Here is a 27,808-nt window from a genome sequence, read left to right as displayed (position 1 = left end):
CACAGTGAAGGCAGTCTCTAAGTGCCATGTCCATCTTTGTCTCCTTCCTCATCCTCTCTTGTTCCCATACTACCTTCTTCCTGTCCATCTCTCTCCTCTATCCCCTTTTCCCCCCCTTCCTGCTGCCACTGAGAGCAGGGGTGGAGAGCGAGAGAGAGAGAGAGAAAGGCAACTCTGCAATGCAGACACAGCAACAACCTCAGTCCATTTGACCAATTAGTGTGAGCCGGGATATGAATGGCAGACCCAGCAGCCAGTCATAAGGTAAGGCCCATCGTGGGGGTGAAAGAAGGGTTGCCTGAGAGACTGACGGAGAAGATCGGGGGGGGGGGTAAAAATGACAATGCAATAGAGATATGGGGGGAAAAGAGCCGAGAAGGATGAGCATGAGGAATAGGCAGAATGAGGAGAATGGCGAGATCTATGTCAATAAAACAAAGAGCTCCAAACACGGACAGATTTCTGTCCCCTTCATGTCCTCCACAGTCATTGGCCAGGCTGAGTCCTGTCATTGCAGTGCTTCTTAGTCATGAGCTGGCTGAGATCCACAAGCTCCCCCAGCTCTCCTCGCTCCAGGGCCCCTCTCAGCAGAGCCCTGCTCAGCCCGGGGGTGTGCTGCTGGGACACGTAAGCCTGGCTACTGTGAGCGGGCATGGAGGGCGGAGGCATTGGGACAGGCACCATGCCATGGCTGCTGAGGATGTAGCCTTCTGGCGCTGGCCAACGCAAAGGCATTGGCTCGCTGTACTCTACTGGCGCGCTGGGTGCGGAGACCACCCTCCGACGCTCGGGCGAGTCCTGTGGGGTCATGGGGTAGACGTATTCTCCAGCGGATTTCCTGAGAGGAGCTTTAGGTGTCCCCCTCACCCCTTTCTCTTGCTTGCTCAGGCAGACATAGTGCTGGCGCGGGGTGTCGTTTCCTCGGCCGTCGCCGCCGTGTCTCCCGCCTCCGCCCTGCTGGAAGAGTCTGGTGGTCAGGTAGACAGAGGGCGGCATGCGGCAGGGCGAACCAAGACCCACGGAGCCTCCCCCCAGGTAGGTCTGGCTGGTGTCCCACCCTCCAGAGTTGGAGTCAGACAACCGTAGGCCTCTGCGCTTTTGCTGCGGCGTGTGCTCAGGGGTAGGCAGGAAACCGGGGTCGAGCTCTCCGGACTTCACCCAGCCATTGGGCATGACGAACAGGGTCTCCCCGCTCTGCGTGCAGGGGCGCTCCCCACCTCCCTGCCGGGTGACGCTCAGCACAGAGCCTCCCATCCCGCCGCCGTTACTCAGCAAACCTCTCTCACGCCGCTGGATGGAGGACTGAGAGGAGTTGCCGTGGCGACGGTTGGCAGGCTTGTGGGCCATGATCCAGCACACGGCGAGGCCTGATAGCGCCGCTCCGATGGTGAAAGCCGAGACTGCAGATGCTACAAGCAGATTGAGGGAGACCAGGCTCTCTGGTTCAATTAGCAGACTCTGCTGCAGAATTCCTGAAAATGAAGAAACAACAGTTATTGAGACGAGATTTAGTATAACCTGTCAATGGACATCCACTGTCATTCTCCAAAGGGTGTACCTCACAATTATGATTGTTATTGTATACACTGATTAGTTTCCACTACCCAAGCTATAATATATCATGAAAAACCAATAACTGCAATAACACTCATAACTGGTAATCATCCTCATCATCATGATCATCGTCATTGGCCAGTCCTTCTCTGTGATGATGTTTTGAGGGACTTCTCTCCATTTTAGCCTTGAGGCTCTACAAGCTCCAGGTTCAGAGAGGCCTGCACTAGTCATTAACACAGCTCCGACCACAGCAGCTGAAACCCCCCCCCCCCCCACCTCCTTTCTCACTTTCCATCGTGCAGCCTGGTCAGAGAGTTTCTCCTCGCAGCATACCATTACCTCAGTGTTTCCACCCAGCTCTAATCACTCCCATCTGCAGACACAGCAGCACATGCCTGTCTCCGTCTCGGCCTCGCTTGTGCTTTGTACCATTCAAAGTTAAAAACCTGTCCAGTCGGCACCTTGGCATGGCTGACTTCTAGTGCTACCAGTTTCAAGGAATGAAATAACAGCCAGCATGTCAGTTTAACACAGAATTAAAATGAGGAGAGCTTGGATTGTGCCATGTATCCATTTTTCTTAATGCCTTTTGAAAAACCACAGCCTTCTAAATGGACTTTATAACATTGAAACTGGGCTGCTGCAGGCGGAACACTTCACTCAAAATATGCTGGAAAGGAAACAACTTTTTTTTGGTCTCTGCCGACTTTGTGAATTTCAGCGCAAGGTTCAAAGCGGACTCTCTGTGGTGCGGCGCTGCTGCAGTGACATCTGAGTCTCTACAGAAGTGACATCAACTGACACGGCACTAAGCTATATCCAGCTTGTTTACCAGCAGCTTCTCAAATCCTTTCCCTCAGATGTTCAGCTCTGAGAAAACCAAACCCCATATGTATGAGGATGAAGCACTTCCCCATTCTGCCGTCTCGGATTGTTTACATGCAGTTTCCCATCCTCCCTAATTAAAATGTCTCACACTCGGAGTGTTTTGACCTGTCGGAAAGGGGGGGCTGAAACCACAATCCCAGTTGTACTCCCACCTGATTCAGCTCTTACAAAGGCACCAAAAACACTCAGTTGCTATTGTCAAGGTTGAATAGATCTTGCTGAGCTAGGGGGAAAATAATTTCACACCCCAAATAATTAAAACGTGTATGGAAAAATCATTGTGGACATTCTGCTTCTTGGTAGGTTCAGTCTTTTATTCCCCAGAACAAAATGTCCAGTGATAGGATGACAGGTGCAATGAATGATCAAGCCACTAGGCGGAGCTTGCCCCCACTGCACCGTACATAGTAAGCGTCCATGTCACAGTGCTGCAACCTACCGTCACAATCTCCTAGATGGGAGGTGGTGTTCCCATATTCCACATCTTGCTGAAAAGGAAGCCTGCAGGCACAGACAGATCACAGATCAGCACATCAGAGAAAACACTCTCGCTGTACTCAATAGCGTACAGTGGGAAACACACATTCCTTTAAAATCACTTTGTTCAGCATTGTGATCTTGCACGGTGGTGTGAACTGAATGACCTATAAAAGAATGAACAATTAACGTCTGTCATGCAAAATAAAGTCCAGAAAATATTTCATCAGTGTAGAAAATGACCTTTTATGTAAACATTTGTATACATAGTTGTGCATGAATGATTACACTTGTTAGAAGTAATTGCTGAAAGTGATATGCTGCATACTGATGTTGTCATCCATTGTAATGGGATACACTATTGATCCCAGTATTGATTTTTTTTGCTTTTTGCTTTTTCACCCCTCAGAAGGGCCGTAGGTCAGGGTCAACTATGCAGGTGCAAACTGGCCCTGGAAGTAGGAATCACAATATTGTATTTAGAGTTTGGATTTGGTGCAGACACTTAACTCATCAAGTATCAATACAAGAGCTGGGCACTGATCACAAAAAGGCACGTTATTCAATGGCGATCATAATAAGATTGTCATCATTCATTGATAAAGGTCTGTGTTTAACCCAGGTATTCTCAAAGAGTGGAAAGATGGGCTTCCGATCACAGAACTTGAAAAAAACGCTACCAAAACTACTGTTGTTGCTAATGGCTGTTGGGATCCATACTGTAGGTAATAAAAAGCATAGCGCTTCATGTGATATTTATAGGCGTTCGATCTTATTGGTCTTCATATTTTTGTTTGGAATTGTTATTGCCTGGCACTGAGGCTTGTTTTATAATTCTAATTGCTCTATATTTGCACTTATGATAAATTCAGTCATACAAATGTGTGCTTTAACAAGGTTTTTCATGGTTCCAGCTTCAAATAATTTCTTCTTTACGACTTTTTTCCAAAACATCCTTTCAGCAATTTGAGCTATAAAAAAATATACATGGGAAAAAATTGTATTGTGCCATTTCTAGATTCTCTTAGAGAAGAAAATAATCATTGCACACAACCACTAGACGAGCTGAAAACGCATCTTAATTGGTCATTGAATGATTACAAACTGAAATGTTGAACATAAAACTTGTTAAAAATGTTTTAATAAGCATGAAACAGAATTGTAATCAATAGTATTATACAGATGATGTCCCATTTGGTTTTCAGCATCACTTGAAGTTTGTTCAAAAATCTGTTGGGGTAATAGATCAGAATTGCATTATTTAGCTGGGAGACTCCTTAACTGTGTGATTAATCCCCAAAAAAATGAACATTTCATGTTTATCTGAAATGTGACATTGAAGCCATAATACCAGATGCACTTCATGTAATTCAATGATGTTGCTGTACACCAAATATGAATACTGTAATGGACATCATTACAAGGTGCTTTATTCATTTCAACAAAGTGTGAAAAAAAACCCCAAACCCAAAACATTATCGTGTCAGTTTATAGGAATCTGCTTATTATTAGGAGTTTGTGTCGGTTTCTTCTGTTTTTATGCCTTTGATTTCTTTTTTGACTTGCATTTTGATTTTGTGGCATTTGTGTAATACTGTAAAAAGGAGCATTCAGGCCTGAAATAAAACTTTCTCAAAGTAACTTTCACTGCCCCTGCAGGCAGCCTGTTTGCGTGTGTGTGTGTGTGTGTGTGTGTGTGTGTGTGTGTGTGTGTGTGTGTGTGTGTGTGTGTGTGTGTGTGTGTGTGTGTGTGTGTGTGTGTGTGTGTGTGTGTGTGTGTGTGTGTGTGTGTGTGTGTGTGCCTACTGTGCTCACCTTGTGCCTGGTCTCAGAAAGGAGCAGGTGCTGCCTCGGGTCCAGCCACAGTACGGATCCCTGGAGGCCAAACAGCTCCTGCACATACAAGAGCACAATGAAAACTACACATCCTTCAGAGACAAGGCACGGAGCTATGAATGATGAAGACTTATTACAAAGTTTACCGGCAAGCTGGAAAAGGTTTATTAAATTGGAAAATGTGAAAAGTGACCTTGCTGGCACAAAATATTTCTGTTGACGATCTGAAATATGTGGAAATTCAATGAAATAATGAATCCTCATTACGTATTCATCCTTATATATAGCCAGCACACACATTCTTTGGATTCCTGTGATATATATTGTATTTCTCAAGCCCACAGCGCAATGTTTTACTTCAAAACATTTTCCTCATTTGGAGTGCAATAAACAGATGCATTCTTAGTATTCATAATGACTCACTCTCTCCCGAAGCCTCTTGCGTCAAGCTAAATATAATTTCCCAGGGAAACAAATTTTCCCAGAATAAATATTAAAATAAACAAACTAGCTGTGATTTGACAAACACACATGCCATCCATCCCCTGCTGATTGAAACAAAAACAGAATAGCAAATTTCATTTGGATGACTACATTAACAGAGGGTGTGATAACAGAGACAAAGCAAAAGTTGGCCAGTGAGCACAGCCCTGGCTGATGTCCACTGTCACATTTAAGCAGATCTAATTATCAGCCAAACAATCATTGAGGTAATGGATTATACTCAAAGGAACAAAAAACAAAAAAAACAACAACCAACAAACAAAAAAAGGAAACAGGTGAGCGAGCCACTCACTTCATGCAGCGTGAGTGTAGATGGCAGCGGGACGTGGGCACTCGCACCAGACAGGAGGGGAACGCCAGCAGCAGAGTGTGGCTGCTACGGTCCAGTGACAGAGACAGGAGCTGACGAGCCTGAGGGGAGTCCTCACCACACCTGGAGACGGCGGGAGAGAGTGTGAAGGAAGCAGACAGAGGCTAAAGAGCCCGAGGAGGGAGGGTCATCTCACTCCTCTTGGCCTCAAATAAATCTGTGACAGGGTCAAAGGCCTTGTCTCTTGGTAATTCAAACAGAAGGCCACTTGTGCTAACCGCGATACAAATGGTCACAATAACAGGAGTGGAGAGTTTTATGTATGTCTCAGTTCCAACAGAGGGGCTTTTTTTTCTTTTTCTTTCTTTCTAGCTGCCTGAGAAAGAAAAGTCAAAGTCTCAAAACCTTTGAGAGCGTTGTTTTAAAATAGAGGGAAACTCTTATGTCATACGACAGGTAGTAAAGCTGAATTGTGCAGCTCATTGACTGAAGAATACCTTCTATTAATATACATTTTCTGATCCTTCTGTTTGATATAGCTTAAAGGTCAAAGCAACTCAAAATTGCAAAACTGCAGATTTTTGCTCTGTTTTCCTCTTAAGACCAGTTCAATGTACTTTATCTAAACATTTTAGATGAAGGCATTCTCATAACTTTATGTAAATAATTTTATTGAAAAAAATAACAGATGAACTTATGCAAATATGCTTTAATAAACTATCATACTCAAGTATTGTTACTTTTGTTTTGTCTGCTAAATGTGATTGTTGAAATTGTCATTAAACTGTATTTTTGCTGTGTGCAAAGTTAATTTGTGTACGTGATGACTTCATAAAAGTCCACACGCCAGGTGACGTACTTGCCACTTGCAATTTAATTTTCACATACAGCAGATGTTGGTGTGTATTCAGTTACACTATCAGTATCAGTGGGGTTCTCAGAATAAACCATCACGGGGGGGAATAGTGATAAAGTGTAATTGTAAAGAAAAGCCATTTAAAAAGGAGTAACTGTAAAGCATTACTGTTATATTGTGAAATACAAGGGTACTGGAATTTGATGTACATTGGATCAATAAGCTAAGAAAAGGAATTCATTGGAGAGCAAGGACAAAGATGTCTCGACTTCTTCTCACTTCTCTGGATTGAATCCCTCCACCTCCTCCAGAAACACACTGCTGTGAGACACGGAGTCTCCGCTGGGAATCATCAGAAACTTGAGGATCGTCCCTCTGGTGGAGCCCAGGAACAAGACGGTCCGGTTCTTATGGGGTCCGGCTTCCGTGTCCACCACCATTGCTGTCAGCTGGTACCTAAACACACGGAGAGGTCAGCAAAGTACTTTTTCCTGACGCCTAAATACTTTTCTTCTTTAGTGCTATGAAACAACTGAGCCGTTCTGTGTACCGTCCCATAGTCTTGACCACCCAGGGTCTATGTCCCAGCAGAGGGACTGTCTCATCCATTAGCGGGTGGGTCTTCACAAAGTTCAGCACCTCATCCGGCAGAGTGGTGGAGGAGCTAAATCTGGATCCCTGCACTGCACATCCCCCTGGCCTGCAGACAGAGAACGAGGGAGTCAAAGAGAAAGTGAGAGAGAGAGAGAGAGAGAGAGAGAGAGAGAGAGAGAGAGAGAGAGAGAGAGAAAAGAAGAATACAGACAGATGGAAATCCAGAGAGAGCGAGAAATAAAATGAGGAGCCGGAGGGGTTTGTTTTCCCCCTCTGCTGGAGGCTGTATTAGAATATTTGCTGAATAGTGGTGAAGCTGCAGTGTAACAGACAGTGTTCAAGAGGGAAGAGAGAAGCTGGGACGGGGGACGGATGTTCAGGAGAGCAGCACTGCAGTATATTGCTTAAGTTTTGCTCTCATTCCCTTTTGCGTAACAATACCTGGGTTTGGGCACTGCTTCGTCCGGTACAGGCGTCCAAATAGACTCGGGGGACTTTTGCTCCTTAAAGCGACCCTCGAAGGCATGAGCAAGCTGCTGCATGTCAAACACACACACGGCGGAGCCAGGGATGCTACGAAAGACAAGACAAATAAGATATAGGCGAGTGCCAAAAAGGTCTGTACCTGAAGAGGCCTGGATTGTGTGTCTGGGTACCTGTTGGGAGGTGTGGAGAAAAGACCCAGGATGACGTCCCGTCCCTGCATGTGGATGATGTTGCTTGTGGCGTGGAGGAGATTGAAGTAAAAATGTGAGTCCCCGGGGACCGAGCAGTTCAGCCGTGCCTTCAGGAATGTGGTCCACTGTTTTTCAAGGACACGCTGTGAGCCCCCCAGGTCTGCTTTGCACACACGAGCCACCCGGGACACCATCACCTAGAAAATGGGCAGAAATGTTTAAAAAAAAAAAAACGACAGTAAAATAGAGGGATACGGAGAAATAGAAGGTGGGGAAAGAAAGAACAGAAGCACCTTCTCCAGATGATGAAACTCCATGGCCATTTCTCTGAAGAAGAAGTAAATATGAGGCCCCCACTCCATGGCGCTCACAAAGTAGGGCTCTGAAAAATAAAATGAGAAAAAAAAACACTGTTAAACCCACAGTGACGAACAGCAGTGGCTGGAGTCCACGCCACCTGACACGGCGCTTTAATAACACCCACAATCAAAGTAAACCTCGACTGTCCAACAGCCATTAAACATTCATGTCCTTGTTTAATTTATCGCCGTGGACAAGAGGATGCGGATTATTTATCATTTATTCATCCAGCACTGCTACAACTTTGACCTGCAACTGCTTGTTAATTCCTCCGTGGAAAACGGACTCCAGTTCTGTATCGCAGGCTCGTCAAAAAACCCCCGAGAGTCACACTCAGCTTGGTACGTCTGCTCTGTCTGAGCGTTTTCTACTTACAAATGTTATCAAACGGACGCCCAATCATGTCCGGCTCAGCTCAGCGTCCCTTATCATTTAGCCGCCCCGAAAGTAGCCCGATTCCTCTGTGAGCCACTTGTGAATAATTGCTCCATTTTCTTTTGGCAAAGTCCTGATAGTAATGATGGTGGTTTCTCTCTTCTTTTTTTTTCTCTCCTGATTGTCTATTGACAGCACCTGGCTCCAGGGGGGGTCATTTTCAATGTTTTGCTTTCTGAAAGTACCTCGGAACCATTTGGAGTCGTGCTTGACTGTGCGGAGGGCAGGACTGTCGCCCAGGCTGCGATAAATCACCGCATCGATGGCCAGGAAGTCTGTCACCGTGCCGGTAAAAAGACTTCCATCTGCAAGAGAGAGAGAGAGAGAGAGAGAGAGAGAGAGAGGGAGGGAGGTTAAGAAGGAGAAGAAGCAGGGGAAGATTCAGATAGAGCGATAGCACAAGGTCAGGAAGATTAAAACCAAACAAGGAATGCACCAAGAGGTCTGACTATAAATCATCCGTAAAGGTAAACACAAGGGTGCCGACGTTACGTCGGCTGAATCAGAAGCCTGACGCCTGCTGCTGGGACTAATTCCTTCCGTTTCGGAGAGCACGCTCAGGACGGTACCTGCAAATAAAGCCACGTTGGCGTGTCGCGGATCATACGGGCACCGCGCCATCCCACTGACGGGCTCTCCAACCATTTCCAGAGTGTCTCTCTGCAACCAAAAACAAAAGCAAAGAGGTCTGGATGAACCGACTGGCAGATAGACAGAGAGTGAGCGGCTGACAGATCGATGGATACTGACGGTGTAGTTGGCACACAGCGGGTTGAAGGCGTTTGTTCCACAAACAAACAGGCCACCGTGCTGGCTGAGTAAAACCTTGATGAAATTACGGCACTCTCCCTGTAGGGAAACGACAAAAGGAAACGGTTATAGAAGACAAAAGAAAAGAAACGAGACAAAAAAAAAGAAAAGAAAAAAAAGATGGGGTTTTGAACCAAAGCTACAGAGCAGTAAGAGTGTGAAGGATGAAGAATGTCGCTCCAAGAGGAAATAGCACCCTCGACCACACTCCATCTGGAGGAACAATAGGACAGGGACTTTAAAGTAGTCTTCAAAGTGGAGGCTGTGGATTGAAGTTTAAAGACGCTGGCAAGTGAGTCTAAAACTTGATGACACTGTTGTGCCTTTAGTTCTGTCGTTACGATATTTTAGAAGAAGAAGAAGAAGAAGAAAAAAAACAAAAAACAATGACGTGGCCCCGTGTAGGCAGATGAGCGAGGTATCTTTTGAATATGGCGATGCAATTTGTTTATCTGAAAATCACAATTGGAAGTGATTATAAGTACACTTTGGGAATGTCTCTTCATTTTAATCACATGTATTTCAATCCCACATCTTTTATCTGTGTTGTTTAAAACAGCTCCTTTATTCTTTTCTACGCCTCTCTCACTACCTGGTGGCTGCCCTGTCCTCTCCCAGTTATTTTTTTTTTCTTTATCGTTAGTTTATCTTCCTCCCACACACACACACACACACACACACACACACACACACACACACACACACACACACACACACACACACACACACACACACACACACACACACACACACACACACACACACACACACACACACACACACACACACACACACACACACACACACATCACATTCACACGTTCACCTCCCTTCCTCAACTGATTTCAATTACTGTTTCCTCCCTCAGGCTGTGTCACTCTCGCTGCTCAGCCTGCTCTCTAATGTTTCCCGTTGCCTTTCTATCTTTTCCCACCAGTCGTGCTCAGATTGCCTTTTGCCGGTGGCGCTGTTACATTTATACGGTAAAACCTTGTATTTTAGGTTCCACTTTGTCAACCGCGCTCAAATCTTTCCTCGTCTGTAGATTCCATCACACCACTGTTAACTTTACCCGACACAAAATTGCCCCACATTTGTGTCTTTCCCACAGGCGATTATTGACGTCTATGAAGAAAACTGACACGGTGCAACCTCAAGCTGAACGGACATCTCCTGGCCCGGGTAACGTTTGACTGAGCTGGCGTGATTAACTGATGTGCCTGATTCTCTATCAACGAGATCAAATTTGAGTAAATGCCACATGCAAGTGCACCTGAAGGAAATAAGGTTTCTGTAGCAGCCGCTGTGTCCGTCCATGCGTGTGACAGTGCAGATAGCTTTGATGTGTGCACAAGAGGATGTCAGCGTGTTGAGATTTTTTACCTCGTGCTTTCCCTTCATCCGGCACACTCGGATGTCGTTCTTATTGGATTCCCACGTCCTTTTCTGAGACGCAAAAAGCAGAAGTCAGCGCTCGCCGTGTGCGACGTGCATGCATGTAGAAATTAGTCCCAATTGCATATATGAGTGGTGGAACGACAACGACTCCTACCTTGCTGTAAAACATCTCATCCCCTGCCATGTTATCCAGCTCCACTCTGTACAAATCATCTCTAGAATGTACACAACACAATGAGTCACTCCCAGAATGACTTCCTCATATATTGAGTTGCAGTGTTTTATATATATGTAGGACAAATGATAAGAATTAATGATTTTCTTCAGAATATATCATCAACATAAAAAGACCTATTCAGAGGCATGAAAAGAAGTGGTCTGATTCATCTGAGGTTGGATGTACTGTTGTTGTTTTTCTGTTATCGAGTCAGAACACTATTCATGCTTTTGGATAAAAAAAAATAAAAGAGAGGGAAATATAATTCACCAGAATTTTTTTTTTATATAATTGAAAAATACATTTGAAAAATTTGCATACTTAACTCCTCGAGGTAGAGAACTAAATACTAAATATTAGGAAAAACATAACATAACATAACATAACATAACATAACATAACATAACATAACATAACATAACATAACATAACATAACATAACATAACATTATTCTAAGAGTTTTTGTGTACACACAAGAGATACATATGACTTTGGGGCAAATGTTTTTCATTGGTAGAAGGCAACGTGACAATAACATGAAGAAACGGCTCTCTCTTGACATTTAACAACAACACTGAATACATCATCGTCAAATTGAAAATGTCCTCCAGAGAGTGACAGATGGAAGCTGTGGCATCAAATGAGAGCAAAATAATATTAATGTGAACACGTCAGTCGCACCCAGTTGGAGGCGGTTGCTGTTGGTTACCTGGCTCCTATGTAGAGTGTGCGGTTGACTTGGAGGATGGTCTGGATGTGCAGCTCCTGTCTCTGAGCTGAACGATGAGCTCTGCCCAGGAAAACTGGATACCTCCTCACCACTGACATGCACATGGGGGGGGGGGGGGGTGTAGAGAGTGGAATTCCTTTGTTAAAAGGAATTTAAATGACGTGCCTCACTTATATTCTTCACGGCCGAGGACACAGAAAACACAATTTTATATCGACAGCAAACTACCCATTGTAAAAAGCTTCTCTAACCTTCACTTCAATAGGGCCTTCACTCACTCACTGATGCTTTTGTTTACAGAGATAATGGGCAGAGACGAATTGTGTCGCAGTTGAAACACACCGAAACAGTTTTATCCTCTGTTTTTTCTTTTTTTTCCTCTGTTGTCGATGCATGCGGCTACATAACAAGAACATTGTGTGTAGTTACCGTTGTGATTATTCCATAATGAAAACGACATTTTAACCCCCCCCCCCACCCCCAACATTAATTTTTGATGAATGAGAGAGCACATATTGGGTGGGCAAAGAAAGCCAAAACATTCAGACACTCTGGATGAGGAAGGTCTCCACAGGAAGCCCACATCATCCACAGACAGATTGAGAAAACGTCTCACTGTCCTTGACTGCAGGGGATGGAGACGGAGGACATAGCGATTCATCTCTACCTTGTCTCCTCCTCCTTCCTCCTCCACCCCTCAGCAATCTCTCTCGTCTTCCATATCACCTCATCCAACTCAACCACCTCACTTTTTTTCATCAAACCACACCTCTCAAAATCTACCATCATTCATCTCTCCCGGGCTTTGTTCCACCCTGGTTCTCTCCAATATTTATTAATCTACTGTGCAGCCACAGAGAGAAGAAGGGAAGTTTCTTTATTTATATGTGTGCCTGGGTAGCTCAAATGCAGCTCCACACTGAGGCTTTGACCTCTGACCCCCGATTTCCACATCCAGCGCAAAGCCATTTATCAATGTTGCACACACACTCCAGTCTCCACACACACACACATACACGCACACACATTGAAGGGAAGGACACATACCCTCTATGGGGACGTAGCTGAGTGGACTGGGTTCCTCTGGGAATGAGCCATCAGCCAGTTGAAGCAGCAGGAGAAGAAATGTGAGGGGAGGGGCCACGGTTGCCATGGCAGCAACACACATGCACTGTTAACAAAGAGAGAGAAGAGAGAGAAATTTCATTGTGCACTGTAATACGTGTTTGTGTGAGTGGAGACAGTGCATGTGACCGCTGGTATTGACATTTTGACAGATTTCTCAGGTGCGGAGGAATTGATCAACAGGTGCGTGCGTGTATGTGTGTGTGTGTGCGTGCGTGCGTGCGTGCGTGCGTGCGTGCGTGCGTGTGTGTGTGTGCGTAAGGTCAGGTCAGAAGTGCAGCTGGGTGGCTACTTCCTCAAACCTGGATTCAGCAGGGAGCTAATGTGCTGCTATTGTCTGCCTCCGAGGTGTAATAGGGATCCATTGTGAGAAATGTCACTCCATTGTCGAACACTTTGAATTGAAGGGTACTCTCGCAGCCGTATAACACACAGAGAGACAAAGCACTCACAGGGTTATAAAGTCAGTTTGTGTGGTAATGTTCTTCTCACTAATTGTGTTTTGTACGAAGCCTGATGGGTGACAGGGCACGAAAAAGCAATAGCCGGTATTTATAGATGAGTCAGAGAAAACAGAGGTGAAGGAGGTGACTTGGATAAGCTGGACAATGTCTTTCTAAAGGTCAAATGTCAAGAATGCCTTAACTCATGAGCAAGCAAAAGGGAGAAAACAATTTTTGCCTTTTAAAAAGTGAGGAGGCCCCGAAAGGGTCACGTTGCACAAGATGCGCTATGCATGAACGACCACAAGACAATTATAGAGAAATTGTTCAGTAGTAGACTAGATACATTCATAGTAAAATATAAATTACTGTCAGACAGCAGGTGTGGATTCAGATCAAACAGCATAACATCATTGTAATTAAATGAGTCAAGTGAAGAATCGCAGATGCTATTTATCACAATGTGTACACAACTGGCATAGCTGATAGTTTTACACTGGGTGAAAAGTTATTTAAAGGACAGGAAGCTGTTTGTTAATCTGGGAAACTTTGCTTCGTTATGCTTTGGCCATTGCTTTTGGAATTCCCCAGGGGTCAGTACTGGGTCCCAAACTCCACATACTTTACAAAAACATCGGCAATGTTTCAAACCTTTTTTGTAATTGGCTTTATTTGCAGATTGCACAAGGATTTTTGGCCCAGGGAGGGGTGCGTGGGGATTGGGGTGCTTACAGGAACGACTAAGAACAATTGCAGCTGTAGAACTGTGTAAATTAAAGAATTGGTTTGAAAGGAATGAATTACCACTGAATCTAAACAAACAATTAAACAAAACTTATGCTATTTGGGAATTGTCAAAGGAAGACAAAGCAATAACACAGAGAGATGTCACTGGCATTGTAAAAACTCATGAAACCACATCTCTCGGAGTAATACGGAGTGAAAAATTAAAGTCAGATTCTCAAGTTAAACACATACAGAACAGACTGTCACGAAGTATTTCGATACTCAACGGGTCAAAACACTTTATGGTCTGCCGCTCACTCCACATTCTCCAAAGTTCACTCATATCACCATAAATAGATTACTGTGCAGGGATTTTGGGCAAAACCTACGAATGTTCACTGCTTTCACTGTCTACTGCAAAAAAGGTCCATAAGGATCAATCACAACACCAGCGACAGTGATCACACAAATCCACTATTCCTATAGTCCAAAACATTTTTTTCAAACTTCACAAGGCATGTACAAAGCATCAACTAACTCAGTCCCAGGGAACATCTAAAAACTGTTTGTTATAGAGAATAAAGGTATAAAATAAGAGGGGAACTGAATGTTAAACATCCATGTGGAATATCCACTAGAGGTGTTTTATATTTTTATTTATCTGTTTGTTAATTGTTTTATTATTTGTTTATTTACCTTCTGGCTGTTTTTATTGCTTTGTTTTGTTGTTATTTAAGTTCATGACAGTTAATGAGGATGTGATTGGTTGAAATAAGCACCGAATGCAAACAAACTGACTGGAGAGGGGGTAGGATTTAATAACATAATACTTCTTCCTACTCCTTTTGGAGCATGTTAAAGTTTTCATTTTCATGGTGTTCATTGTGCTAATTATTATGTTTTTAACTTTAGTTTAAAAACAAAACAAAACACTACTACCTGCAGACTACCAAATTAACATCCGACAACAAAAAGAAGAGTCCTAGCGAGATGTGATGACCTCTGGCTCAACAGGAATGAAGACAAGATCTGATGCAACTTTGAAGGTCTCATCCATCTTCTATACCATTCATCTATTTATCTTCTACACTGTTTTTGTCCAGTGTGGGCCCAGAGTCAATCCCGGCTGATTGTGTTCAAATGGCTGGATTATACCCTGGACCGGTCGCCAGTCCATCGCGGGGCAAAAAACTGAGATGCAATCACACACCAATCAGCCTCAAATCTGGACTCTGAAGGAACCAGAGTACTTGGAGAAAACAATCCCATCCCCGTGTGGAACATGTAGACTCTACAGGGAAAAGGCACCGTACTGTACTTGAAGAAGGAAGGTTTCTCTGGGTCGGGGAGAGTGTGAACCACAACACCACTGGGTGGCCCTGTCAGATAGATAACCCGAAATGCGAAGAGATATAGTCATTCATACAAATGCTTGTTAATGGCATGAGCGACATAATTTAATTTGATTGAGTCCAGAGTATTTCCACTCATGCCCCAGACTCAAGAATGTGAACGACCCAATCATAGATGGAAGCTTACACTGACTTCATAGCACGGAGAAATGTCTGTTTCCACCACATCCCAAAAGTGCCCTTTTAGAGTGTGATCAGGTAATTCAGGAGGTTATTTGAGAACAGTGAATTGTAAGATCCACGAAACTATTTTGAGACAATAATGAGTTTTTGCATAGTGTGTTGGCCAGCTGGGAGAAGCCATTATAAGATTATAAGACACTGTGATCATAAAGAGGTTGACCTGGTCAGCAACAATAATCCTGTATGCTGCGGTGGGCTGAGATGTGACGATGAAATATCGACTCATATCGTCGCTCCTGTAACATCATGCATATATACTAATAATATATGCTGTTTTTCAAAATTTGGATTCTATGGAGCACAATCTGTTTCCCCGACCAACACCCAACATTTTCATCTGATCCTTTCGTGACTAATATTAACTAACTGCTGTTAATTGTGTTAATACTAACATCCTCGACATGTTTTAACCACGTTTACGTGCCTAAATGCATTGGTTTGTGGCCATGCTGAACAGATGTCTGTGTTTACATGTGCTTGAACAGGTGGACACAACACCGTCGCCCAGGAGTGTATATTTAGTTTGATTGTACAATTTGATTTGGCAAATGCTTTTATCCAAAATGAAATATAAGAAAAGAAAAAAGAAACCAACAATAACAACAACAACACATTACTGCCAAGCATCAAGAAAAACAACTTAGGCTATTACAAAGGTTTGGGCCTGAAACCTACTAATCTCAAGTGACACTCACTGCCAACCCCTCTGCAGTTCTCACCAACATGAAATAGTGGTAATGGTTGTTTTGTAAGGTAAAATTGCAGGCACTCCAGTTGCACTAAAAAAAAAAAAAAAAAAAAATCTATTATACAAAGATAATAGTTGCTAAGACTATATATAATTGCCTCATGACAGCACCAGAGAGAAAACCAGTACGTCAGTTGAAATCTGTTAAGAATTTCATGTCAATCAACCAAGCAATTATTGACATATTAGCCTGGGTGAGAGCAGACATGCCAATACTGACATATAGACAGCCACAACATGGCTGAAATCCCACACACGGGGTCAAGCCGTCAAACACAAGCCCACATGTCATATATCAGAATTTGATCACCTATAAAAACCAAGACAGTTGAATAATACAGCTGCACACATAAACTGCAGCAGCCTCGCGATCACATACATGTTTGAGCGTGGGAGCTCTTCTACGCATTCATTTGAGCCGTCCGCAGCTCACAGCTCCTGTGGCGGGTGCAAACAGTTTCAAACATCAAGATACTTTTAAAGGGAAGGAGACGAGCAAAGAGAAGGTATGAAAAGATGCAATATAGAGAGAATAAAGGGGCGGAGTGCTTGGGGCTTGAGCTGCTGGGAGAGCTACTGAAATCTTGGAAAATGTGACGTTTGATGTCACACAAATGAAAAGAAAGGTTAGAAACAGGAAAAAAAAAAATCTATGCAATATCACTGCTGCTCCCACCAAATCAACGTAAATGGCATGCTCCATGTTTCCCCAACCCCCGCTTATTCCCTTTTATCTTTCATCTCTGCACCTCCATCTCCCACCTCCTCCACCCATTATTATCTCTCATCTTGTCTGCCAGATGGAAAAAAAAAAAAAGAGAGAGAAAAGAATTATGACTGTTTTCAGTGAAGCAGGTACAGAGGTAGATGTGTTTTGTTGCTAAGGCGATGACAGCTGCTGTTTGAAGTGCTCAGATGCACCCAGACGCAGCACACATACTGTACACTTACATCCATAAGCAGAGTCACCTGTGCAGAAAACACTTCAGACTGTGCACGAGACTGAGCGACGCGCCGTTTGAAGACATCTGTGGGGTGACACGGGCCGGGGACGCTATACTCCGGGGCCACTTCAAATGAAATTCCAGCCCACGGAGTGCGGGTGTGACACCTCTGAGCCGTCCCGGAGGAGGAGGCGCTCCGAGGGGCGGGGGGTTGGGTGGTTCGTTTCATGTGACTCTCCGCTGGGATTCCCAAGGCGAGAAGTGATGGGGGTTCAGGGTTTGGGGTTTAGGGTCAGGCTCATTTCATTATTTGAGCAGCAGCATCCAAATAGGATGCTCACACCTCAAAGGAGAACCCTGTGTCAAGGTGGACTAAATAGATGGATGGAATGAATTAAAAGAGGTGTGTGCGCTCCACTGAGATTACCATTATCAAATGAGCACGCTTTGCTACATTAACCCAATGTGCCGCAAAAATGTGCTCCTGCCGCTCATTATAATTACATCAAATCAGAGAGAAAAGTTACAGGAGACACATTTTCTTTTATTATTCCATGGAACGCAGCAGTCAATTAATCCAATGGAAAGCTCTCTCTGAGAGCAAAACACTGCTGTGTTTGCTGTGGACACAAAAATGTCTATGTTGTGTACATCATTGGCTGCAAGAGTTGTCGAAAAATGGCTCAGAAATATTCCCTGTAATTCAAATGAATGTTAGGACAAGCACAGTCCTCGTTATGACTTTAAGCTTCAGTTAAACTAAATCAAATCTTTTCGGCCGTCCACTCAATAAACCGGATAAGTTCTCTGACCTTTAAAGTTTGTAGATTTGAAAATATCCAGGCGGAAAACAGACAAGTTGGAGAAGATTAAAAAGTGATTCACACTTTCCTCTTTATTTGCCACATAATACTGGCATCTATTTTTAATCTTTTCTTTTTTGTGCAACACCTAAATGCTTTGGAGCATTGACAATGACTAATTGGAACTGTTTAAGTTTAATGCCCATGGCTTGGCTGCTTCTTTTTGTAATACGTGAGAAAACATGTCAGAATGTTCCATTGTCGCATTATTACCAGCAATTTATGTCACTGCAACAAGTCCTCGATTTATTGGTATTTGTGAAGTGCATTTGGAGTTTGTGCATTGATTGTTCACGACACAATAATTAACTCAGATCAAATCCAATCAAAAATCATAGAAAAATAATCATGTTTAAAGGTTTTGTTCAGCCTGAAGTAATCCATGGCTCAGAATACATTTAATGAGTGCGCTGAAAAGAGAAGTTGATGAGATATCATGTTGGAGCTTAAATGCCTGGCCAACCAGTCATTAGAGTCTTCTGCATAATTGATTGTGGGTGTCGTAGTTTCAAAGTAGAGTGCAGCACTACAGGGTTTGTTTTTTAAATGTCCGTTTTTTTTTGTTTTAAGAACGTTTGATCGAAATTTGCCTGTTAAAGATTATTTTTTGAATAAACATTTAAAACATGGTGTGAAGTGGTTCCACAGACCTTTTCCATGCTATGTTGGACATGAAGCTGGACAAACGAATAGCGATGGGAAAATTTCTATTTTTATTACGCGCGTAATGTTATCAAAGAGCAGAAACGAGGCCATTTCGTCATCCAGACGAGTGACAGCGTTAACGACTGCACCACCACGCCACTTTTAACCATTAACGGAGTGGACATTTTCAATCGTGGTCTGATTTCATGTCAACATTATTCCTGTTCAAATCAAATCTAAACGGAGACTATTGCAACACAGAAAATAATACCACCAACTATTATAACAGCTTAGATCAGATAATCCTTTCTTTCATGTGGACATTTTTGTTTCTATATAATATTTCAATAGCAGCATTATTCACATAAATCAACTGAACTATGACGAACAAAAGCCCATCAGGAGTTGGTCTATTCCTGAAAGACGAGTGGTTTCTGCTGCATTTCTATCCAAACCTGTGAAAAAAAAATAACTTGTTAGAAAATGGAAATAGCTTGAGGTATATAAACTGGTTTTCATAATAATTCAGCAAACACATCGGAAAACCTGCTATTCTCTATCTTACCCACACAAATGCACCTGCAAAACGCGCGTGCAACACAGTGAAGCCCCCTCGTCCAATTATTGATGAAGCCTCCTCATTAAAGTGTGTATTGATTAAGGTTATTGATCCATTAAAAACAAGCATCAGATTGAGGCCAATATCAACAGACTAAACCTTTGCTTTCGGCCCCGCCGTGACAAAGGCAATATTTCTAACGATCTGTATTGTGAAGAAGGAGGTTTGGGGCAACGCTTTGACGTTCAGTTATCAAGGGGGTCTTGGTTTTCCCTGCTGCGCCAAAAGAAAAGGGAGAGATGAAAGCCAAAAAGACAAAGCTGGTTTCAATGAAACAGGGAGTGAAAGAAAGAGACAGTGCCTGCGATAGACTTGCTGCTCATCAGGCTATAAAAACCCGACCGGTGACAGAATCAGTATCAGGAAATCAAGGGAGACGAGACAAGCGAGTGAAGAGAAGAAAGGGTGTTACGCTATTTGTGTCAGATCATGCCGGTGTGACGGGACGAACTGGTGTGACACTGACACCGTTATCATGGGACGCGTGTAATGATGCCGACAGCCGCACGCCGTAATCTAGCTTCATCAAGCATCCCATTAGCAAATCACCTGCTAACGTCCACATAATTAACCAATCAGCAAGTCTTCCTAAACAGTGTATACACACTTGTCACATATGTTTTGGTTCGTTCACAACAAAGGAAGTTTTAATTCATACCATCTTTGCACTTGTTGACCTGCAGCAGCTGACCCGATGGTAAAGGCCTCGTGCTGGGAATTTTAATACAGCCGCCAGTATGTCAACGAGGCAAGCAAACTATATTTATTAACTGTTATCACTCTCAGATTTACCCATAATCCCATTCTAAAATGCTTCAGTGGCCTTTGGTGTATATTGGACAAGCTCATATTTGCACAAGGCATCTTAACTATTAAAGCTGAGCTGGATCAATACATCCTCTTCCAGCTAAACTGAGGCAGAATAAAGAGCATGATCCTGGTCCTCAGTGGGGAGCCTTTAGCGACCACGTAGAAACACTGCGACGTACATACACAATAACACAAGCAATAAAACTCCACCCAATGCTGTCATGAAAAGCAATGACCTGTGCACCACGGCCATTAATTAACACTGTGATATGTTTATGTGTGCATGAGGTGTCATATGGGCGCGTGCTCACGACACTTTTTGAAGGCGTCGACCTTTAATTCATCACTGTACCTAAACTGTGTGTTTCTGCGATAATACATTGAGTCTGCTGTTGCGATTAGGTCGAAAGGCAAAATCTCTCTCTCTCCCTCCTTTTTTTTTTTTTTTTTTGCCTCTGTCTCTTGCTCTCTGTTTGGCTGCTGCAGCCACTCCACTCTGTGCCTTTGTTACCGTGGCAACCAATAGTAAAGCGAGGCAGAGATGTGCTGTTGCAGTCGATGTAAACTCAAAGAGGGCGGGTCCGCTCCCTCCAACACATACATGCCGACATACATGTGAGCTCACGAGCGCGCACGGACACCGATACATGCATTTAGGGAATAAACCAAATCCATGCCAGATCACATGAGTGTGCACAAACGCACACTTGGATCCAGGGAGGTGTGGATCCCTGTTCTCTCTGCAAAGAGGGGGATGGGGGAGCCACATCATCCAAACCAGCAAAATATGTGGCTAATTTCAAAGTCAGTGTGGGGAAACATTCACTGATGCAACATGACAAACGCATTACACCTTCACAAATAAAGCACGCTTACCATTAGAGTTTATTTGCATGGAATGTCAATTTATGTATGTTTTCAGCCGAATCTATCCTTCTGAATGAGCTGGCACCCTGATAACTGGCCCTTATGTATGCAAAGGAACACCTACTCATTCTGTCTCATACATTGGGGATTGATAATGTGCATAAATTACCAGAGCAACTGCACAGTGTATGCACTCTCATGCCTTTAACTTGATATTGGACTAAAGGAAGCGCGCATAAAAAGAACTTTCTTTTTTTCCCCCTTTTAAGTACTATTTTCCTGTGCAGTCCTAGACCTCCTCAGCTGGATTATCATGACAGACTGATTTACAATTTTGAAAAAGACGGAACGGGGAAGTTCAAGTTGAATTCAAAAAAATGGTAACCCGCAAAGCCGAGGCTTCACGCTGGATATTTTAGCACTGACTGCTCGGCTGGAATAGAATCCTTTACACGCTGTTCTCATTTGTAACACACTTGCTCCTTGAGGACAGTATGCAGGTTAAAGCCGGGAATAAAGCAAGATGGCTTCAGGGTAGAAACACAGACACAAGCTAAACTGGGAGAAGTGGGTCACCTTCACACTTTAGTACACCACACTTTGAACACTATCGCTTCATTAATAGTCCTAAAAGAGATATCTAGCAAAAATGAAAAAAAAAGAAAAAAAATTGAAGAAGAGTCTAATTAAAAAGAATGAGGGATATTTTGACTGTGGTTTATTTCTGAATCCAGATCTGCTGAAAGTTGGGATAAATATGATACTAGACGATATGAGCTGTCTGTTAACAACACCAGGATCATGGTTACCAAACAGATGTTTCAGTCACATGTTTAGCCTTAAGCTTTCAGACAATGTTGTGAAGTTTTGCTTAATTAAACGACTGACTCGAACCACAAAAGCTCCTCCAAAATCAACATTTGGTTAATTGGGAAACTGCACCTTGAAGTGAAAATGATTTTAAGCACACGATTCATTTAGACACAGTCGCAGAAAATTCTGTCACGTTTCTCACTGATTTCGCACCAAAAGCGGCAAACTGGCATATATGGAGAGTCATTAACGTGAGCCAAATGTAAGTGTGAGAAGGAATGAAGGTGGATACAAACTCCACACAGGCAGAGAGGCTGGTGGCAAGAACGAGAACAAAGTTAGTTGTGACCAGGATGTTTCGTGCTTCACTCAAAACTCCTGGGGGGAGATTGAAAAACAAAAAAGATGGCATAGTGGCTTTCTTTTTAAAGAGACACACACAGACACACACACACACACACACATGCAAAATATTCGGCCCAGATCACGTGAGACCTTCCAAACCTGGACTGCAAATGAATATTGAGCACATTCCTCAGTTCTTAAGGCTTCATGTCTAGATTTAAATGTATCTGCTGAGAGTGGATCCCAAGAAACTCAGAGTCAAAGGTTTCCTGATCATTGTGAAGACACCGCTCACGCTCATTGAAAAGTTGTTTATTTCCTTGAGGGGGATTCAAATGAGAGAATTCATGACATCGCAACAACTTTAGCATTTCTCTTTAACTTTTAGCTTTGTTGTGTGTTTTTATGATTTGTTTCTCCCTGATAATCCCTTGTGTTTCAAGCCTAATTCGAACATTTACTTTCAGTTTGTTTGGACATGTTGGGCTGTCGTAAGTCCTTCGTGATTTAAATCCTTGGGGTGGCGACACACTGTGCAGTTTTGGCCATCTCAGACAAAAAACAAGCAATTATTTGCTGACAGTGTCAGCACAATTGTGCCGTGCAAACTGCTGTGGTAACCAAGTTTATGAAATCCACACAGCACAGTGTGGCAAGTTACAAACTTATAAGACAGCTGGTGAATCTTGTCATATCTGTTTCCAGTTCGTGTCCCGTGTCCTCTGACTTCCCTGCTCTCGTCACACCATTCTGTCCTTCTCCCCTTTCTTTTAGCATGTAGTCCTGTGTGCCCCCTCATTAGCTCCACTCCTCACTGCCAGCTGTGTCTCATTCTCCTTCTCTTCCTGTGTGTTAACGTCATTCTGTCCTTATCTCTTCATCAGTTCACATGTTAGCTTCCGGCCTGTTTGACATCTCAATTTGATGACCTGTGTCACCTTGTTGATCTTTGTCACTTTTTCTGGTTTCAGGAAATACTATCCTCATAAGAAAGCTGATGTGGAAATACATCATTTTCAGGTAAGGTTGGCTGGTAACCGATCCCACCCTTACAAGTACCTGTGAAACCATTAAAAAAAATAAGTGTTTACATTTTGGTTAGAATAGAAACAATAGAAACAATTCTGATATTGTCTATTATGAGACAGAACTGGGTGAGTGGTTTCATACAAAATAATAAATAGGCATGGACAATTTTCCGTTTAAGCAGACAGACTGCTGCTTAAACGAAAGGTGTGAATGGAAGATGAAACAGATTTGAAATAAGTTTCCGTGAACAAACTTTAATTGCACTAAACGCTGAGGGTTTCTGTTCAATCTGGACCTTGCACAAAAACGTGAGGAAATGTGTCTTTGGTGGATATTTATTTTGCTGTAAAGATGCACCTCGCCAAAAATTCTGAAATTACTACAAAGCATATTTAACCCTCATTTAAATTCTGCCACAATTACAACGATTATGTGGGATGAGCAGCAGATCTCTATTCCTTGTGCCCTCCAAAAACAACATTTCAAGATCTGCTCCACCAATACAAAAGAGCTTTTTCTGTGAAAGTCTCTCCTTCTGTGGAGAAGTTGATTTGATTCTGAAGAAACAAGGCAAATTTACAAATGTTCACAATTTAGAATCAACATGCAACATACATTCTTTTTTCTATTCTAATAACCTGTCCCTTTAGCTTTCCATGAAGGTTGTCAGGACGTAATGCGAGTTCTCTGGCCTCCAATTTAAGCAAGCTGTTCAGGAATATGCAAGGCGATTTGTTGCTTTGACAAATCTATAGAATGATTGCATCACTTAAGCTGGTCTGAAAAGAAATGGACACTCAGAAATCCATCCTCCTTCAATATACATACACGAGAAAGAGCAATGTGCATGCATACACACACGCACACACACACCCTCATGCACTCCTCAGCAATGGAATCACCGTGTCTCGTCTTTATCTTATCGAGGTGCAGGCGATATTCCCTCAAGTGGCTGCCTGTCTCCTCAGAATTGGTCTAATCAGAGTTAAGGGAATCTGTCTTTTGCTGTTAAATATCCTAAAATACTGTTCATTCTACTGGGTCATTTATATGCTAATGCAAAGGTTACCTCTGCATACGGCTTTGACGCAGCTGTGTGCTGTTAGGTGATGTGGGGGGGTGGGTGGGTAGAGAAAACCCAAGAAGAAAGACACAGAAAGACCGAAGGAGTAATGAAAGAAGGAGATGAAAAGAAACGATGCTGGCAAAAAAGAGAGAGTGGAGATGAAGGAGAAGAGAGCAGAGAAGATACAGAGGCAGAGGAGAACAGAGATATTCCCCTGGGTTAGCGCCATAGGTAATTAAAATAGGATGGACAGAGCTGGAGTCTAGCCAAAGAGAGCTCCATCTCCCTTCAGACTTCTTTCCCAATCAGGCCTTCTGCCTAAAGCCAAATTGCTGCTAGTGACAGAAACACAGTAGTCTATGAATGCAGGCAGTTTTTGGGGCTTGTGGATAATGGACACGTCATACATCGGATAAACAGCTCGGAAATGCAAGAACGAGAGCAATCCAACATTTGCAAATAACAACATCTGCGTTGCAAAACTGTCATTGTCAGCATTTGTTGGAGAGCACCGGGACGGACGGAAAGAAGACGGAAATGCAGATGAAAAGCAAGTCAAACAGCGAGCCCTCTCAGACGCTCGCACACACACACACACACACACACACGCACACACAGGCGTTTATGGTGCTGTACAAAGCTGCAGCAAGGGCAAACGTTACTAACCAGAGTTTGACTGCAGTAAGCACATATACATTCACTGCACAGCTCTGAGCTGGGGGCGAGCGCATGAGTATGCAGTGCACACACTCAGACACACACTATGAGCACAGAGTCAAACGCACGCACACACCCCGGTGTGTAAAACGACAATGAAGATGCAGTCTAATTACACAGCAGTGACAGGGAGGGGGGGGGGGCCTTCATCGATGATTCAGACACATTTTTGTATGGTCAATTTTCTGTTTTGTCACAGAGCATTAATCGCGTTCGCACCGCATGAGCTCGTCCATGTCATCGATACCCAGTGAGCCTCTTCTCATTATATTCAAATCTCTCACATATCATTGTTTTAACATTCAGTACGAAACAGCATCATTTCATTCATTGAGAACTACTGTAAGAGAACACTTTTCGGTCTTTTTGTGTGTTAGGCTTCACAAACCACACGCCGGCATCTACCTGCTTTTCTTTTTTTTTCTCCCTTACAATAGGCAATATGTTCATATCACAATGTGGCAGCCATTAACATGGACCTCAACACATGCTCAGTGTTCTCTTCTGCTGGTGCAGAAAGAGGCTGAAAGGTAGCTCACGTTGACTCCATGTTATTCTGTGTGAGCCTTCTGATCGCCAGTAGTGTCAAATATAGCACTTTTTGGCAGAAGCCTGCTAGGAGGATCACAGCTCACAATAGGTGGTCTCCGCACAACAGATATCAAAATGCCAGAAAATCTGTTTGTGGATTGACATGCGCACCCGAGCACAGTACGCATGCACACACAGACACACACACACACACACACACACACACTCTTACGGCATGGAAAACCCACATACACAGACATGACACCTCCCCTGAGAGCCTTCTCTCCTACTTGCAGGTATAATTGTGTTTCGGCTATGCTTTGCTCCTCTCCTCTCAGTTGTGACTGGGCCCCAGATGAAAAGCCATAATTAAAAGAGAAAAGTTGTGTTTGTTGTGAAGAAGGGATGGGTGGAAGAGAGGACAGGGAGGCGAGAGAAGATTAGCCATAACAAAGCTTCATCAGGCTCTAAAACCATCTCGAGTCGCTGGGAGACAAAGAGCTCAGATGCTTTTATCTCCCAATGAAAAAGTCTTCCAAATCCCTCTGACTAAGCTGCCATAACTAAAGCCTGCTTTTGGCATAGGTGCACGCTGAATTTGTTGGACAACAAAAGCAGCAAAATATGAGAAGATAGACCAAGCTCCCAAGAAATATATATACACCCCCCCCCCATTCATTTTGTGCACAGAAGTAAAAAGTCAAGTGCTTTAGTGGTGGCATTTGAGAAAAGGTTACTTGGTTATTTACTTATCTTGTCAGTGTGTGTGTGTGTGTGTGTGTGTGTGTGTGTGTGTGTGTGTGTGTGTGTGTGTGTGTGTGTGTGTGTGTGTGTGTGTGTGTGTGTGTGTGCCGGACTGTTTCAAGTGGACGGTCATTTCCTCACTTTGCAATTTTGTGATGTAAATGAGATGAGAGAATGTAAGCGAGCAGACCACCTCAATCTGCCTGAGCTTGGAACAGCTGGGATATCTTTCACCATCAAATTGCCGAGCAGTTAAATAGCAGGACCAGCACTGTGCAGAGAGCTGAATGAATTCATTTGAGAGACATAACTTTCATGTCCACACACACACATAAACTGTCAATGCCTGCACCTTAAACTTCCACACCAACGTCTTGTACATGATCTCCATGTATACGTTTGCAATTATGGGCCTGACCCGGGGCTGAGGGACCATTAAAAGTGTTGTTACGATGATACGACGGACACTGCAAAATGAACACACACACACACACACACACACGATATCATCTTACAACCTGTGCAGGAGCCCCACAATGCGCACGGAGACATATAAAAAGAAGCTGCACCTCGGGGGAGGAATCAGTGAAGACACGGGGTCGTAAAACTGAAGATGCATGGCCTCTGTAAGCTGTATGAGGGATTTACATTGGAAATAACTGCACGATTCTATTACATGGTACATGTGGCTGATGCAGCAACCAAATCCAGATGATGCAGACAAGTTGGCCACCTAAACACCATTTATCTCACGGTGTACAATTTATGGCGTCATGTAAACGAAGCTCCTCAGCATCACCGTGTCCATTATCAATTCTCTTTCTTTTCAAGCATCTGAAGAAGCCTGTTCAGTCAGTCGGGACTTGTGGAAACTCCTCACATCAATGCAGAGAAAGTTTACATAATAGCGTTTATTTTATGTAGTTTTTTTTGTGGGAGGGGGGGGGGGACCTCTATTTGACATGTACAGAAAGTGTGTCTGCAAGACTCTTGAACTCCTGGCTCTCTTAATCTTGTAAAACAACACAATTGGTTCTAAACTCTGGGGACCCTGCAGGAATTGGTCACTCAGCAGATGCCTGCCCTCGCAGGTCTTTCTGATTGTGTTGCCCTGGGGTCTGTTGACTTCGACGCCCCCTTTTGAAGAGTCGGTTTGGCTTAAGTGAATTCCCAATGAAACCGACCGGATGAATGTGGCGTGCCGCGTGAAACCCGGAGCATCACAACATGCTGCTCTCTGGCTACTTTTGAAGAAAATAAGCAATTCTTCAAATCGCGAGACAACAAACAGCAGTCTGTTTAGTTGTTTGCCAAGATTAGTGAATAATCCTCTGTGCTTTCTGACACTGGAAATCACGGTGATTGTTTGGGCAGCGAAGTAGTTTTCTAAGGATCTTAAAAGTTTTTTCAACCACTATAACAGTGTATGTTGACATTCCCTTCACAGGCAGAGCAGCCGGCGTTATACGTCCAGAGTGTGTTAACAAGACGGCACAGTCACAACGAGAAAAGGTTCAAGAGATAGAAG

The 27,808-nt window shown here is 43.5% G+C and overlaps 1 protein-coding gene across 1 annotated transcript; it reads right to left on the bottom strand.

Annotated features, from left to right (window-relative positions):
* Positions 1-486: 486 nt before the first annotated feature.
* On the bottom strand, positions 487-12,818 carry LOC308135875 (semaphorin-6B-like; the record flags this gene model as incomplete). Its single annotated transcript, XM_080504015.1, has 16 exons — positions 487-1,472; positions 2,885-2,946; positions 4,738-4,815; positions 5,555-5,695; positions 6,708-6,884; positions 6,979-7,128; positions 7,464-7,595; positions 7,679-7,896; positions 7,993-8,081; positions 8,680-8,799; positions 9,064-9,154; positions 9,245-9,343; positions 10,688-10,750; positions 10,857-10,917; positions 11,630-11,741; positions 12,698-12,818. 16 exons carry the CDS (start codon positions 12,816-12,818, stop codon positions 487-489), a joined length of 2,700 nt encoding a protein of 899 aa, XP_080360141.1.
* Between the last annotated feature and the right edge of the window lie 14,990 nt (positions 12,819-27,808).

Source organism: Blennius ocellaris (assembly GCF_963422515.1).
Source record: "Blennius ocellaris genome assembly, chromosome: 10".
Lineage (NCBI taxonomy): Eukaryota > Metazoa > Chordata > Actinopteri > Blenniiformes > Blenniidae > Blennius > Blennius ocellaris.
This window is presented reverse-complemented; position numbering and strand designations above follow the sequence as displayed.